General features: G+C 41.0%; 1 protein-coding gene across 5 annotated transcripts in view; it reads left to right on the forward strand.

The window, feature by feature from the left end:
• cdh13 (cadherin 13, H-cadherin (heart)) overlaps positions 1-18,545 on the forward strand; it is a 356,911-nt gene that overhangs the window by 297,482 nt on the left and 40,884 nt on the right. For all 5 annotated transcript variants that reach the window (XM_044356226.1, XM_044356225.1, XM_044356227.1 and 2 more), the window contains one exon: positions 13,580-13,722. In XM_044356226.1, coding sequence (XP_044212161.1) covers positions 13,580-13,722 — 143 coding nt within the window. The remainder of the gene's footprint in view (positions 1-13,579; positions 13,723-18,545) is intronic.

Raw genomic sequence — 18,545 nt, forward strand, 5'->3', positions numbered from 1 at the left:
TTGAACTATGAGACTGTGGGACGAATTACACACACACACACACACTAACACGCACACTGAAAAACCCGAACCCTTCTCCACTCTCTCTCTTTGCCCAGCACTCCCATACACAACAAGACTTAACCATTTTCTCTTCAATTGAGAGTATATCCCAATTGTTCATCGCTCCCATCTGTTCCGTGCCATTAAATTGTATGTACACAACACAGAGGTTTCTGACCCGGAAGTTATTGTAAACAAACATTGTGATTGGTTCTATTGTGAACTTTCTACGCCATCACTCAGAGACTAACGTTAACAGAGCAGAGCAGTGAACTCCAGCAGTAACAAATGAGACCAGCTGGCTAACACACACTGCAGCTTTAAACAACTTAAACCAACTCTGAGGTGAAGAAAATCACTCGGTGCTTAGTACGTTTCACCTCAGAAACTCTGCACCCGCTCAGCGTCTTGGAAAGCGATGGCTTTCCCCAGAGGTAACGGTGCAGCAGAGAGGCTGCTCTCCGCTGCTGGAGACATAACGTTGAAAACACAGCAGAGCAGTCTTTGGCCTGCATGGCGCGTGTGAATAAAACAATGTTTCTTATTCATCGTGTTTCAGGCAGTCTTTTGCGGTGTTTATCGTGCATGCCCATATCGTGATGATGATGAAAATACAATTAATTGTTCAGCCCTAGTGCCTTAGAGAAAGTTTCAAGGAAATGAGTTGCATGTTTTTCATTTTGCCACAGCACTTTGTTAATGTCACTCTGCAGAGCAGAACAAGCTGAGTCATAGTCTGCTCCATTTTCTTCTCTCTCTTCTCTCTATCCTTCTGGGATGAGAAGGGGCTGATTACAGGCTAATCAGATGTTTAGATTTGTTTCTCATTTCTAGCAGATGAGTAAAGCATGCCAAATGCTTGGTAAAGGAGGGAAGAGTGAGTGAGTGTGTGGGAGACAGAGAGAGAGTGGGGGAGGGGAGAGGCTTTAGTCATACAGTCACTATGCCAGGAAATAATTAAAACCATCCTAAAAGATGCCAAGAGGAACAGGGAGAGAAGGATGCTGTGCTGCAAAGCAGGAGTAAATTGCTTTTCTTCCTGTTAATTACAGGGTTATGGTTTTCAACTGATGCAAAGAGGTGCTATTTTGCACCTTAACCACCTTATGATAATAACTTTTTTTGTTCTGTTGTTACTCAAGCTTGCTACTTTATGAAAGTGTTGTTACACTCAATGAGGGCGACACACTGGTATCACTCAATGTGTATGTGCTGATACAGACTTGTACATAGCTTGTGTGTCTTCAATGTGCATTTGTGTATCAAAGGAGTGTCCTTGCATACTCCTCTCTGTTCTTGCAAAGTATTGACAATGCAAACCTTTCATTTTCATCTTTGATTTTGTGCCCACTGTCTCTCCTCTCTCTCCACTGCTGTTATGTAGTCACAGTGGGTCTTTGTTCAGCATCCTCAGGGGAGCTTCTCCAATTGTTGAGTGGAGTTGGCAGAGAGCCTCCTCTAGACTTTACCTGGCTCACAGCAAAACAATAGTCAATGGGCTGAAGAGAGCACGGAGAGATTTGAGGCTTTTGGAGGTTGTGTAAAAGGTAAATCAAACGTAGGTTGAATCCATAGTCAGTCACACTGTCACCCAGATTCAAGCTAGGATGGGACAGGGGATCAGTTACTGCAAAAAGAGACAGGCAGAACAAAGAGTCTGGCCACTCTGGTGCTGCCACCCATGGAGACGAAGAAAATGATGGAACTCACTTGCAACATTCAGATAGGATCATTTAACACTGGTAGTTTGTTTGACTTTCTTCACTTCTTTCTATGTATGGTAAAGAACATCACCCGATGTACTTGTTGCATCTTGCATAAGTCATCAGTGACTAAAGCTGTTTGCTGTTTGATTAAACTCATCAGCCTTTCATAAACATGCATATTCACATAAAGCACTGTGTAAACCTTAGTTGAAACACCTTCACTTTACATCTTTTTCTGAGTTCACATACTTTACTCCCTCACACGGAGACAAACCTCGACTGGATCTCTGTGACGGGATGATTGATGCGACATGCACCTGCATTTGTTTTCCCCTTTCTCAGCGCTGTGACATTTATTTCCCCTGTATGGACCTGCTGCACTGTGCTGATACAGAGCAGAAATATGAACAGGTGTGACGTGGGTAATTTGTCCGCATTGCCTGGAGCAGTGGTTGGCCAAAAGTGGGCAGCTCAGCTCAGTTTAAAGTCGAAATCCAGCCCAGAGCGGCTGATCAGGGTCTTTGTAGGCAAACCCAAAGCTGTCGCTTATTTTTTGAACACAATGGCTTCAAAGCCAAATTCTGCAAATGTTTTTGACCGCTGTTTTATATCACATTAAATGCCCCACTGTAGCTCAGTAACGTGTTCAAAGTGAAATGCAGTGCTTATTTTCTTTTCCTTTATGCCATGTCAGTGGAGGGCTTGTCAATCTATGTAGTGTGTGTATACACACACACACACACACACACACACACACACACACACACACACACACACACACACACACACACATATATATTTATATATATATATATATATATATATATATATATATATATATATATAATTTATGGATATACAGTAGATAGAGAAAGAAATCAATTAGATGCAGCAACCCTGTCCCCTAGAAATTATGTTTATGTACTACTAATTGCAACAGCAGATGGGTTTTGATAGAAATGTCACCTGAATTCCTATTTTAAATCATGTCAATATAATGAAGAAACTTTTTGAGTGAACATATCTTCCAAGTTGAAAAATGTCAAAACAGAAAGTAACTGAACTAAAGTATTTTACTTGTTTTTCCGACAACATCCACTCTTGCAATTTTATATCCACTTGTAGCAACTAAAGCATGATTGAGGTTCTTTCTGATTATGTTTGGATGCTCACAGTGCTGTCTTAAGGGTCAAAAATGACCCACCACTATGTTTAACAGCAGAGAAAACCCCCTAAATGATCTTTTTTCAACTTGAAATTTGATGACTTTTCCTAGAGTGACTCCAACATTAGAAAAAGTGAAACATCGCCTTTGTTCATATTTCCATGAAAGCTTTTCTAATTGTACAAGATTGTCTTAGGGTCATTTTTGACCCAGCAGTTATAAAATCATACACACACCACAAAAACTACACACACACAAACAATGAGAAACTGAGATTATGTTTGCTACTGATTGAACTCAGACAAAACTAAAACCAAACAAATTTCCCTTGTGTGGGATGATAAAGTTTATCTGAATCTGCAGCATCTCCCCTCCATGACCCCACGCATGACTCAAGTTCACAGACAAAACAAAAACAGTTTCAGACAAAATAAACATTTCTTGAAAGCATTTTTTACTAATGGGGAATGCAGTCAGAGGCTATAAAGGTGCTGCAGGTGACAGTACCCCCAGTTCTCTCTTCGCTGAAGCCATGAATGCACGTTTCAGTGCTCAACAGGTTGTAGATCTGATTTTTTTCAGATGTCCAGGAGGAACAGGACAACAGTGATTTAGAAGAGGAAGAGGTATCTGAAGAAGAAGATGGGGAAGAATACAACCCAGAGCGTGATGCTTCATCTTCAAATGAAGAAGAAATCCCCCAAGGTGAAAGAAAGACATTTTTGTCAAAGAACAGCAAAATAACATGGGCCTTGTCACCATACTGTTTGACAACCAGGGCAGGATGGCAGCACAAAATGCCATAAGGGTGACCCCAGGGCCCACAAGACATGCAGTTGCCCATGCCGAACACATCGCCTCAACATTCTACACATTGATTACACCAGCCATCAAAAACTCATCCTGGAGATGACAAATTTGGAGGGTTTCTGTAAATATGGAGACAAATGGAAAAAGGTGAATGAGATTGACCTGCATGCCTACATAGGGCTGCTAATCTTAGCAGGTGTGTATAGGTCCCGAGGCAAGGCTACATCTAGTCTCTGGGATGCAGAGAGTGGAAGGGCGATTTATGCCGTGATGCCACTGAAAGTCTGTCACACTTTCTCAAAACGGCTACGATTTGATAACTGTGAGTCAAGACTTGCAAGACATGTGAGAGACAATCTGGCGGCTGTGAGAAAGGTCTGGGAGAAGTGGATGGAGTATCTGCCATACCTCTACAACCCTGGGCCTGAGGTAACAAAAAAATGAGCAACTGGTTCCATTCAGAGGTTAATTTTTAGTTTCATATCTGTAATGTAAGTGATTTTCACTGTTAATTTTTTTTATGTATAGTTGTAATATCATTGATTTATAGGAGAGAGGCCTTCTCATCAAAGTTTGCCTTCACCCCTACCACCACTCTAGTTTCATACCTCCCAAAGAGGAACAAGAATATGATCCTCCTGAGCACGCTGCACAAAAGGCCTGAGATCAGTGATCATGAGGACAGAAAACCAATCATAATCCTGGACTACAACCACAACAAAGGAGGTGTGGACAACCTGGACAAGGTGATTGGAACTTATAGCTGCAGGAGCATGACAGCCCGCTGGCCCCTGGTCAACTTCCATAACATCACTGATATGTCCTCATACAATGCCTTCATGATATGGAACAAAATCAACCCTACCTGGATGCCTGGTAAGTGGAACAGGAAGGGAGTGTGTCACCCGCATAGCAGCCTCTGCAACACTTGTGATAGCTGTTCATGGGGTTGTTCTGATTCACCTGAGGCTGCAGCTGGGGCAGGCAAGAGGAGGAGATGCCAATTCTGCCCCCCCAAAGAAGGACTGTAAAACAAATACTATGTGCTACACATTTGAGAAATATATCCGCAAAGTCCATGCACACATACTTGCATGCTGTCCTGCCTGTGCTTATTAGAGTTGATTGATTTATGTTCTACATGTTTTTGTTTTGTATCTATTATCTTATTTTATTATTATTTATTATTGTTGGTTATACACCTTGTGGGTGGGGGCAGTGGTTCAAAAAAAGGAAGAAGACTAGTATTTTGTTGCTGAATTCCTTATTGTACAGCATAAAAGAATATATCAGTATGTTGCCAAAAAACGTCAAGAATGTTGTTTCCTTTCAAATAAAATGCATTCAAAACTACTTACTGTACATTTCTGCCATTTTTTTGGGCTATACAAGTACTATCTCTTGCTAAAAAAATAATGTTTAGACCTATTCAGTACCATAGCAATAATACTAGTAAACCTTTACTTTAGTAAAGAAGATAATAATGACAGGTGTGTTGTAATAAAAACAAGTGGTGTCCACTGATTAAATGCAGTTTTTCTGCACCCAGATATTCACAAAGTTTGTGATGAATGACAAAACAGATTTGAGTTTTAAAATTCAATTCAGCTGCTTTACTTTAGGGGTTTAGTGTGTTGGGTCATTTTTTGACCCTTAAGACAAGACAAGTACAGCATGATAAAGGCATATTATGTAGGTTTTTCCTAAAAAAAAAAAAAAAAAAAAAGAAAAAGAGACTCACACACAAATAATCGCTCTGAATCACCTCTTATGACCCACTGGAAGTGTGTGGGTACAGAGACTCTGCCTTGTGCCTGTATTTTCTTATTTCCTTATTATTTTGCTGTGTTTTGGATGTTTCTGGGCATCAACCTTTGGGCAGTGGGTGTGCCCCCCAGCCATTAACAGCATGCAGGTGTGAGGTTGGGACTCTGTGTCTGTTTGACCAAGGGCGGGGCTGAGCTACACGCACACATACACACACACATATACAGCAGAGAGGCCACAGCGGACAGGATTAAGCTCTGCATTCACACCAAATCCGGCATTGCAGCACCTTCCCACAGGGTTGTGTGGAGGTGTGGGCACGTTTATTTGTGCGTTAGAATGTAACCGCCATGAAAATAACATTTTATTTCTCTGATTCACTGCTTTCTTCTAGCTACGGCATCTCCCTCTCTTCATTCAATCTCTAGCTTGATGGCCCACCGCCGCTCTCTCTCTCTCTCTCGCTCTCAGCTCGTTCTGATGTAGTTGAGCTGTGGAGGAGTGGCCAACTTTGAATGTTGTGTTTACAAACAGCAACCCACGAATCCTTCATAGTTTGCCTTTAAGACTATACAAGGGTTAAGGTTAGGGGAAGATTGTGGTCTTAGATGAATATTGGAAAAGTCAAACATGACTTGAAGCATTACTTTCTTCTTCTTTTCTATTTGACTAATCTTAACCAAAGTGGTTTTGTTGCCTAAACCTAACCACACACAAGATTTATGATGCAAAACCCAGTCTGAGGTGTCAGGGTCGTGTGCTTTGTATACCCACCATTCATCCTGATAACCAGAACATAGCGCTTCACTAAACATAATCGAGGCAGCACTTCCATTTTTGTCAAAACATATCTGGCACAAAACAATTGTAGTATATAAACTTGGACAAGGGCAGGCCAGGGTAAAATAAACAGTAAAAAGGGCGGGGGTGGATTTTATGTTTATCTTTAATAGTTCTAACAGTCGGCAAATTGTACGGGGACCTCTCCAAATAGGGTTTGACGATTTGCTTAAAGTAAAAAGTTGGCCTCAATGCTCCAAATTATCTCTTGTCTAAACTTGGTATCTGAGTTTACCAGTGTGTAGAAAAGCACAGAAGGTCAATTATGATTAGATCCAGATTCAGTGGTCTGAGCAGGCAGAAATGCAAGTGCAAGACCTCTCCCTCTGTCATCTGCACATAGCACTATTTGTATCATTAATTAATTTCCCCCGAGCTGTAATGTACCCTTTAGTACCCTGGCGGTGCAAATGCCAGGAGCTTTGAGTCTATGTAAATCCAGGACAGGTCAAGTAACAGGTTTCACATTAATTGGCCGGGTTGCGTCAGTTGTGGAAAGGATTGTGGAATGGAACTTTACGGGTTCAGCGAGGGTACAGCAACAAAACTGGAGTCGTGCCGGACTGACTGGCACCTCAGATGACACCACCAGAGAAGAAGTAGATCCGAGAGGAAACAGGGAGGAGAAGGCTATAGAGAGTGGAGAGAACTCGTTTTCATTACACACTTATTCACAGTTCCAGTATCGTGCGTCCCTGTCTTATCTCCATCTTCGATCCTTCTCCTTATCTTCGCTCTCCCTGCTCAGCCCCCTCCCTCCCTCTGTCCTCCTGCTCTCGCTTTGCTAGCCGCAAATTTGGATGATGTGTACAGTTGTTACAGCCAAACACAAGTCGACACAACCTCTGTACTTTTACGGATTGTCTCTTGATTGATGTTCTCATATCTATTGCTCAGACACACTCAGCAGCTCTCAGATAGAAACAGACTATTAGCATTGGCTCTGTGCCGTCTCCTCTCTCTCAGTAAGTTAGACTCCAATCACCGGACGATCTTGCTGGCAGGAGAGAGTGAAGAAAGTGATAGAGAGACAGATAAAGACAGTGAGATAAAGTAAGAGCCAACAGAGAGTGAGGACAGGAAGAACAAGAGAGGAAGTTAGAGAAAGGATGTGTGTGTGTGTGTGTGTGTGTGGGGACGGGGGGGATGAGAGAAATGCATAATAGGTTTTCCTCTAATATGCTGTCATTGCCATCCAAGTGTATGAATGTACACTTGTCAAAGTTGCAGTGCACTGCAGAAAACTGAAAGTAGGGAACACTGACACTTAAAATAGCAAGACTAAGCTTCTGTGTGGGTCGGGTGTTGGTGTGTGTGAGTATATGTGTAAAAGGAGGTATAAGTGAGATAAAAATAGAGTTTACATTGGACTAAGGGTTTCATAAATTGGATTCAGTTTTATAATAGAGGTTCATAGGAATATAAAATGGTTAGCTCATCAAGTCACCAAACAGAGCAGATGTATACAACCTTCTTCTCTCTTTATAGATACATACTTACAGCCACTTAAATATTCAAATTTTATGCATTTACCTTTGCCTCAGACGATATGAATCATCTCATCGAAACACCTGGGAAACACATGTTGCGCCAGTGTTGTTTGACACTGATCCTTGTCTCATTATGCATCACTATCTTCTCCTTACTGCTGGGTATTTTAATCAACCAAACAGTAGTCTATCTTTCAGTCTTTCCGGTGCCCCTACCTCTGTATTCATTATTTGCCTTTGAAGAACTCACAACTGCCTGAACATGAAGTGATGCCTGCAATACTCTGATACAGCTGTGTGGGTAATGAACTATGTCACCAAAAGAGAGGATGTTTTTTTTTTTCCACACAATGTCAGTTGTTAAATGAAGTGGGCCCAAAAGAAAACTAATATTATTACTTAATACTTATTTTATGAAGATTAAAAGCAAAACAGGATTTGTTTGCATATATTTTTATGTGAAGTACATTTTATATGAGTTCACAGCTCCCTGAGGCTGAGAACCAATGCCTCACTGCTCCAAACCAGTTTACCTCTTAAAAGATAGTAAAGTTAGTATAGAAGCATGACCTTACCAGACGTCCTAGATTGTTATGGCTGTTTTGTGAAACTTAATGATGCACATCCGGAGTTGGAAGTGAGGACGTGAATATCTATCACACCCCTGGAAACCTACACAGGCTTGACACAGCAGCAAACTCAGCTCAGCTATAGGGGAGAGATGGATGAATTCAGCTTCTGCTTTGGGAGTTTCGTGCAAACCCTAACCTGATCTGTAGCTCTTGGATGTATTTGACTGGGGAGCTGTGAACAGTTGGTGCATGCATGTGAGCACAGGTGTGTTTGTGTCTGCGCGACTCCCACTGTGCAGTTTTGAGTTGAATAGAACAGACTGAGAAAGAGGGAATAATTGAAAGTCGAACACTGAGGTTATAGGCTGTATGTAATTATTTTACAAGCCCACAGTGTGCTGGCTCATTGACGCATATCAACAAAATAGTAAGTTTAAAGATGATTGAGCAAGGTTAGTAAAGTTATTGTAGCATTGCAGCTTTAAACAAGACCAGAGAGAGGGTTAGAGAGAAAGACTCAATTTACCACTGATGCTCATTTCATTATGAACAAAAATAATACCACTAAAATAAACTGTGGTTTTCTGTGACACATTGTATGCCCAGCAATCCATCTACTGTAACCTCCTCCATAAGACTTTTTGTGGAGTTACAGTATAACAGCATCATACTATATATGGTTTTTCCTAATACTGCATTTGTACTGCCTGAGGAGTTCACCACTGTGTTTTATATGTTAACATCGGGATAAAAATGGATTTCCCATATTACAGCAAATTGCATTGTTAAAGCAGCTGAATTGTTCCTTTGATATCTGATTACTGGATTCAAACTGTCAATTGTACAATAAAAGTCTGTTTCTGATAATTAACAAAAAATTCATGAGATCAAGAGTCCAAAAACAGACACAATGTACCAACAAGTGAAGGAACAAATATCATACTGCATGAATGGGATCAAATAAAACAAATTGAAAAGCACTTTAGTGATCAACTTCTCTATTAGAAAGGTACATTGTCCAGTATTTACTTTATCCTATTAGAGACCCACCTACAGTAATAGTATATATACTTGATGCAGCAAACTTATGTGTATTTATAAGAGAGCAAACTGCACAAACAACCACACTACATTACTATTACTTAGAAGAAGTGACAGCCACATACCTTAAGTGAAAACAAACAAGCAATAATCAGCATTTATGCAAAGAGCTTTCCTCAGCTTTTATCTATTGTCTAAATTAGCACAAAATGTTTTCTCTCTCATTCTGTGTATCCTACCCACACCTGCTGTTGACACACAAACATGCACAGATACCCACAATGTATGCCAGCGTTTTGCTCCTGATGTAACAGGGTTGCAAGTGGGCAGCGAGCCTCTTTCCCCCTCATACTCCCAGATCCCTTTGAGTTGTCTGAGATAACAAGTCTTAGGTCAGAGTTAGAAAGAGCTCATCTGTCTCAACACATCCACGAAGGCTACAGTCAAACTCTTTTCTCACTTAAGAACTTTTAAATTAGCTGTCAGAGTAAATTATTTACATTCTCAATATGTATCGGCCAAGACTCCCTTTTTAGTTTTATGAAGTATGAGTTTGTGCCAGGTTTTCGTAGTATCCATATTACGGTTGGTTGTATTTTTTGTTTGTTTTTGTTTACCTGCATGTTCTCTGTACATGTCTTATTCAATGTTTGTCAAATACTGGTGAGTTACATGTTTTCACTACTTAACAAAGTTGAACAAGTGCCTGCAATTTTCTCAAATTACATGTTTTTGCTACTCAAAATGAGGTCATTGTGAGTTTGACTCATAATGACTCCTAATTTGAACTAATCCTTTGTTTTCAATAAACACTAAAAGGATAGTATAACAGTTTCTTAGAGAGGCTCATGTAAAAGAATTTTTAAAAACTCATAGGTTGGTATTATGTCTGTGGCCTCCACCACTTCTGCCAGCCCCAACCAGGCTCCTCTTTGTCCTCTCACTACGAAGGGCAACCCCTTACCAAAACATACATACTTTTCACACACACACACACACATACATACACACACTAATCCTGACTGGGCTCTGATGCCAGCTATAGCAGCTCAGTACAGCCCCTAAGGATGTAGCTCTGGCAGTCCTGTGGAAAGAGGCAATATTACGGCCTGCTCCCTCTAACATTGGGGTCACAGTCTGTGCCTCACGACATGGCACTTTCTGACACTCAAGCAAAAATCTCGACAAATCACTATGCTGCCTTGAGAATTATTTCTCAGTGCAAGCAAGAAAATACAGGCCATGTTTTCTTTTGTGTGTGTGTGTTTGTGTGTGTGTGTGCATGTGTGCTTCAGCGTGTGCACAAAAATTAGAGTATGTGTGATCATTGTGTTTGTGCGCTGTCTCATTTGTTGACTGATTTGTTTGGACCTTCTCTGGTTTTGGAGATAAACATGTATAGCCAGATATGAATATTCCTAATGGCTTTTTAATGTCTTTCTAATTTGCCCTTTAAAGGGCTTTAATGGACTGTCCCCATGTTTGCACAGAGAGAAGGAACAGTGGCTCTGACTCATTTAGTGGTTACCTTTGAGCCTACACTAATGCAGAAAGAAACATTAGTCTTCTCCAGAAGTAGGAAGAGCCATAATGTCCTGATATTTTACACAACAATCTGCAGAACATCATTGTGTTTGGCTGTTAGCTATTAAATAGCCAACGTGTCTGAAAAAGATTCCCAGGTTCAAACCAGGCTGTGAATTCATGTGGAGTGAAAATTGACTTTTAAGAGAAGATTTCAAAAGTGAATACAGGCTGGTTGGACTGCTCTGTTCATTTCCAGGCTTCAATTCCTGGTCACCACGAAGGGATTTATATGTTGCTCTGAAATATGTACCAGGGCACAACATGTCAAAATGTAGGTGATGCATTACAGTACAGAGCATATGTTTATGATATTATCGTTGTTGTTGTTGTTGAGCCCAAAGGATACAAGATTTTCAAGGCCAATATCAATATTTATGAGTTTAAAAAATCTGAAAACGATATATTGGCTATTTAGTTTTTAACATTTTTGATAAGAGTTTCTTAAATGTAGTTATTAAAGAATGTGACCCAGGTACATTTTACAGTCAAACAAGAGTTAGAGTCTATAGCCATGCTAGTGGCTCTGGGAGACTGTAATGCCCACTGTAAAGAAAACCAAATATAAGACAACCTGATGTCAGGTGCCGGTCATGTTCTAGAAGAAAGATACATACAATATTAATACACAGTATATATAGACATAAATATTTTGGTTTTATAAAGGTCCCAACATACATCAGTTTTTGAATGTTGTCACCCAACATATTTAACATCATAATGCCCTGAAACCTTCAGTGCATTTGTGCATGTGCATGTGTGTGGGTGTCTCTGTGTCACAATGTGCTGGTGATTAAAAAGCCATGTAACACAGAGATCACAGTGTGTGTCTGATAGTGTATTCAGTGATGGAAGGAGTGAGACATATGGAGGGGAATAATTTGTGAGCCTGACTCAGTTTTATTGGAGGAGCTGGCCTTATGAATCATGTGGTTACTCTATGTGTGTTTGCTTAATGTCTGTGCGTGTGTAAGAAATAGAGAAAGGCGAGCGGAAAGTGAGCATATACAGTGATATATGTGTCATTATTAATAGTGCAGCAGTGCCTCTTTTGTTACAGTAAAACATATGTGTTGGTTAACAGTAGTAATCACTGGCAGGGAAAGTGTGTGATTGAGAGTAAGAGGGGAAAGGTGTGAGCAAAGGTTGATTGCAAAGCCATTTCCCAAGGCTTTGTCGCGCTCTGTTAGCTGAAGAGCTCCATTTCAGAGACAATTTGTCTACTGCTGAGCACTTTGGTGCTTATGGCCTTATGGCCTTATGTCAAAGAAAGTCTGGAGTCGTGTGTGTGTGTGTGTGTGTGTGTGTGTGTGTGTGTGTGTGTGTGTGTGTGTGTTTGAGACACTTTTACAGTAGCTGCCTTTGTGTGTTTTTGTGTGCATCTAACAGAACAACTGAATATATGTTAGGGGTGGAGCTGAATCTGAACACGGTATTCGGAAAAGCGCAAATAGTGGGTTTTTACAAATCTTTATGTCATACAAATATTTAAAAAATTATTTGTTTGCGTGAAGAAAAAAAAAACACGTCAAATAACAGCGTGCAGGTCAGGACTCGTAGCGTAGCGAGGTTACGTCACTGTCTCCGTCTCTCTCCTCTGCTCCGCTCTGCTGTCTGTGTCGAGGGTGTATAAATAGTTTCAGGTCTGTGTGTCTGGTTGACCTGAACCCTTTGGCTGAGTGGTCAGTGTAGTTTTCTGTGGTCTGGGAGACCAGAGTTCAAGGCCCAGTGTGGGAGCACTGGAAGAACACGTATTTTAACACTTTGATATCCTAAAATTAGAGGTGTAATAAAAACAACTCTGAATATCCCTTTAAACTGTATATACGGTATGTGCGTAGAGTATATGTGTGTGTGTGTGTGTGTGTGTGTGTGTGTGTGTGTGTGTGTGCAGGAAAGTAGTTCACCAGAGCTCCTAAATCAATCACTTGTGACATTAGCGCAGATGCAAGCTCCTTCCAATCACCATCTACCAGCCATCAGTGGCTGGATGAGTGGCCACATTAGCAGGGTCATGATCCACTCTTCAGCTCGTTTTCAAGGCCAATGCCTGCTTGGCCGTTCGCCCACAAGATTTTTGGAGAGGTCCTCCATCATCTTCAAACCTCAGCCCTGCAGGAGCTGCTGATGCAGTCACGCAGGAGGGGGGCCTTATGCAAAGGAAGTGACTCTAGCCCCATTTTCATACCATTTTCTAATTCCCTCAGCACCATTACTACATCTATAACGGACTATACAAGTCTAACACATCTCACTTTCTTTCACTCTTAATTGATCTTCTGTGGCATTTATAGTCATAAGTTCACCAGTAGTGCCTTGTGTCATAGTCCTAATCACTCTTGAAATTAAACAACTCTCCATATGTCACTGCAGAAACATTTATTTAAGTTTCTAGTTGGAATTCAGTTGGTTTATTTATATTAAAATGTCTTGACGCCTAAAAGTACAGGAGAAAAATGAACTAGAAAGACAACTTCTGCAAGGTACACTATGTAGTTGATGTTATGGTGATTATATGGTCAAAACTTACTTTATTTATTTATTTTTTTTACTTTCTCTCAGGTATACTATTCTGCGAGACCCAGCAGGCTGGCTGAGTGTGAACCCAGTCAGAGGAACTGTCAACACTTCAGCCTCTCTGGACCGTGAGTCTCCTTATGTCCATGACAATAAATACACAGCTGTCTTCATCGCCACAGACAATGGTAAGTCGCAGAATATGAAACTGATGGAGGATTAATTATATATAAATAGTATATGACATTTAAATATTCAGTAAGACCTTTAGATTGTTCACCAACTGATATACGGTAATACAACAGTAATTGGTAGCTAGTTGATGATTAGCTTTAACATAACTCTCCTAAACCAGTGCCACATAGATATTTCACAAGAAATCTACATTTGATGCATTTAAAGTGATGATGATGTTTTTCCATGCGTTGTTCACTTGTATATTTCTGTTCGGATTCGGGCTCGAACATGTACAGATGTATTTGAGGAGTTCCCATTTTAAGTAAAGAACGAGAAAAATAAATAAAATCCTATGACTACTCTTTGTTTACATAGCCTTACGAGCCACCAGAAGTCTGCTGAGGGGCAGCTTCCCCAAGCTGGCCAATCAGAGTAGAGTGGGCTCATCAGGAAGGGGGCCTTAGCTAGGAGCTAAAACGGTCTGTTTCAGACAGAGGCTAAACTGAGGGGCTGCATAAAGAGCCAGCATAAGATAAATAACTGTAACTGTAAATCATGCAAAGATACTTACAGCAGAGCCCCAGAACATAAATATACATCTGGAAATGTGCATGATATGTCCCCTTTAAACAATAAAGAAATAATTGGGTTGTTGATATGGAAAGTGATAGCTGCTATGGAAGAAGGAACAAAGACTACAATCCAGAGAGAACTTCAACATAAAATCAAGAAAAACTGTCAAAATCCTGATCAAACTGCTTAATGTAATACCAAAAATGTCAACAGAATAAAATTATAAAAGGTTCACTTTCACTTTAAACAAATATTTTTGAAAAGTGTTTTTAAGGGTATCAGTTTGATAAAGATTCTACTCTATCCAGTGGCAGCATGCCAACAAGGCTTCTCAACATATATTTATTCTCATTTGCATTTTACAAAGAATTTCTCCTGGGTGATATATTTCAGAGCAGAATCATGGCAGCAAACATGAAAAAGTAGAAACAAAGCCTGCCTTTGCATAAAACTGCAGTACACTCTCGGAAAGAACTCACTCTCTCTGTTAGTTTCACCTGGCTGTGGTGAAACTGTTAGTACAACGTGACAATGAGATTGCCTTAAGTGGCACTGCTTCTATCGGACCATATGGTCACTGGTTGGCAGTGTCAGTGGAGCTGCTGCTCTGAGACTTTCCGAGGCACAGATGAAAAGTCTAGAGAGCCCTAGCATGTCTCTCCCTCTTCTCTTTTCTTCTCCCTTCCCGCTCTCTCTCTGTCTCACTCCCTCTCCCTATCAATCTATCTGGTCTCCTGTGCTCAGGGAGATTCTGACAGATCCATTAGAGGAACTGAGAGATTCTATTAGTAGGCTGCAGAATAGCACTGTTGTGCTGGGGAATTCAAGAGCCTCAGAAAGATGAGCATTGAAAGAGGAGTAATGATGGGGCAGGAGGAGAAGGTGGAAGGGTCAAGGCAAGAAGAGAAAGGAAGGGACATAAGAGGAGATAACAAGAAATAGATATAGAGCTGGGGAAGTGGGACAGAAATGGCCAAGTCTATGAGTGGACAGGGCAGGGAGAATGAGCAAGATTGGTGTTGGAGCCAGAAGAGGACGCAGGGTAAGAAGGTACAGCTTGATATAATTGTGACGTTTTCAATACAATGATTTTCCTAATGGATCCTGAAGTTCTTGTTTGGTTGCTTCTGTTTTGACAACATTTAGACAACAAGGTATCAGTACTTCAAACTCTCTCTCATTGGCACTAGTATCAAAACAAAACTGAGAGTAGCTCCTAACCCTAACCTTAACGTCAGCATGCTAATATGCTCACAAAGACAACGCTAACATACTGATGTTTAGCAGGTCTAATGTCTACTGCGTTCAAAATCTTTGTTTAGCGTATTAGCATGCTAACATTATCAGCACTAAATACAAAGTATAGCAAAGGCTGAAGGGAATGTCATTAGTTTTGCAGGTATTTGGTTATAAACCAAACTATTGGACAGATTTAAATGTCAATCTGATGATGGCGCTAGATGAAAAGTCAGGGGATCACTAAATTCATCCTGAGGGAGACATGAATGTGTGTATATAATTTAATAGCGATCTATTTCATAGTTGTTGAGACTTTTCACTCAAAACCACAAATGTGAACATCATGGTGACGCTTGAGGTAACGTCAGGGTATCATCAAAGTCATTAGGATGCATCCTCTGAGGACCGTTATTACCTGAACAAAATTTTGTGCCAATCCATCTGTTAGATGTTGACTGGATAATTGAAAAACCTTCACCTGCTGTTCACACTAGATGTACTATCAAAAAAATAATTGGATTCATCCTCTGGGGACCATGAATGTCTGTATAAAATTTAATGACAATCCATTCAACAGTTGTTGAGACATTTTACTAAGTGTATCAATCTCACTGTGGTGCTAAAATAGAAGTCTAAGGATCACCAAAGTCAGTGGAATTCATCCTATGGGGACAATGATTGTCTGTACACACAGACAGATTACATGGCAATCCATCAAAAAATCGTTAAGAAATACAGACTATTCTTACCACCCCTTGAGCCAAACCATAAAATTCCAACTATACCCAGTCCTATTTATAACTAAGATGTAAGAGGTGAGGTGTAAGAGGTACTTGTGTCCATGCTACTCCCATAGACCACTATTCAGCAAGAAATCACAGATATAACCAAGGAGAACCTTATTCTTTCACCCACACCTTTAACAACCTACTGTGGCGATGCTTGCGTGTGCACGCTGTTGAAACATGAGCAGAATACTGATGTCCGCTCGACCCCTGCCTCGCCTCTTTTGCTGCACGCTCTGTCATTGACAGGACAAATTTGCTCCTTCCACACAGCGATCTGTGCAATGATTGTATGACAACCCACCTACGTAGACTACCAACAGGAAATCGATTGACCTCTTACATCTTTATCTTTATGTGGAGACCTCAGATGAATACCTATCCACCCTGCACCCCTGAGGAGGAGAGGGAGAGTGAAGAAGGAAGAAATAGTGTCATAATAGTATGTACAGTGTTTAGTGTGAAACAAACAGAAACAGAAAGGGAAGAGGTTAAAAGAGAGGCATTTATGAGAATCACCTGTACGCAAAAGACCTTGGGAAAACATTACATTCTGTAATAAGAGAAGATCGATTGGAAGACATAATAACGGAGGTTAGAGAGACGTCTTTAACAATGTTACATTATATTTATCTACAATTTTCCCAGCTATATTTCATAACATGTTGTATCAAAAATCAAGTGCATCAATCCTAAAATTAGAACACTACCAAATATAGAATGTTTCTCAAACTCAAAATATGCCGTCAGTAACTTTAAGTCTTGTATTATGTGTCTGAGTTTTTCTGAAATAAGACTTTTTTCCTTTGTCATGGGCCAGTCCCATGGCCAGTTTAAGCTGATTTGACCTTGTGTGCTAGCTTGAAATGGGAAGTATACTCTTGGTAAATGTTTTGCATGGTTAGCAACAGATTGACTGTAGCTCCTGGTTAATAGCATGAGGGCAGGTCAGCTGGAGCGGCCCCCCAGGCAACAACAGATGGTAAATGATGTGAGTGTGAGTGAACATACTACTGGGAGAGAAAGGAAGTTGGGATCAAGGAGGAGAGGTGAAGATGGTGAACAGAAATAAGACAAAGAAAGAAAATGAAAGTGAGGAGAGGAGAGGAGAGGAGATGAGAGGAAAGGAGAGGAGAGGAGAGGAGAGGAGAGGAGGAAGAAGAGAAGAGAGGATCTAGGGATTTAACAAGGTAGTGAAGTAATGATAATGTTGATATCAAGGTCAGGGGTCATCTCAGCTGGAGAATTTGCAGCATTAACTCTGGACTCTGGAGGTTACACTCTGTTGCCATAGCAATCAACTTCACTTGCAGGAGAAGCAGACGTAGCCATTTGTCACTCCATGATGTGTAAAGTTGCATTCCTGAGTGACTCGCCCTACATTATTATGAGTGTGTGCGCACGTACACGCACATGCATGCGTGACTGTGAATCCACCCAGTTTATTTACATGCACCGGTGCTCACATTCATCCCTGCATCTGTATTTGTGCACATTGTCTCCCACCTCCTCCTCATGTGTTTCTGTTTCTGAGTTAATGACTGAAAAGGCACAACCCAGTTTTGCCCGGGCAAGCGGCACCTGGCAGGCCGGCAGAGCGGCGCGATATTGTTTGAGGAGATATTGTTCCAACCTGAGCAGAGGGCTTGACGGGCTGTTTATATAAACTCTCATCAGTAGCTGCTGGTTTTGCATGCCAACAAATTCTCTTCTGCTCGCTGATTCCCCGTCGGGACACCAGCTGTTCCCGCGTCTTACCCCCTTCTCCCTCCTTCACATTAGCCTTTTTGTATTCAGTGTTGGCGGATCTGTGTGTTTGTGTGTGGGTGGATTAAAGTTCAGGGACTGGATTGTGTGTTCATCCTGGTTTTTAATGTCTTTGTCCTGGTACATGCGGTGCCTTTCTGGCCTGCCCCTGCATATCCACTCTGTGCTGTGTGTTGTGGTTCATGTTTTCTCCTGCTCATCATTTAAATGTTAAACCGCCTCCTGGTGGGAGCCATTTGTCATTGGGAGGCATGAATACATTATCAAAGCCCCAGTCATCTGAAACACAGCGCCGCACACACATATACACACATGCAATCTTTGGTGTCTGCTGCCACCAAACTTGCTACTGAAAACTCTTGAGGTTAGTCACGGAAGAGCCAAGCAGTGTTTGCTTTGAACACATCGATGTACAAGGGAGAGACCTTCATTTAGACTGAGGGCGAGTGTGTGTGTCCGTCTGTCTGTAT

The sequence above is a fragment of the Thunnus albacares genome, chromosome 7 (assembly GCF_914725855.1).
Source record: "Thunnus albacares chromosome 7, fThuAlb1.1, whole genome shotgun sequence".
Taxonomy (NCBI): domain Eukaryota; kingdom Metazoa; phylum Chordata; class Actinopteri; order Scombriformes; family Scombridae; genus Thunnus; species Thunnus albacares.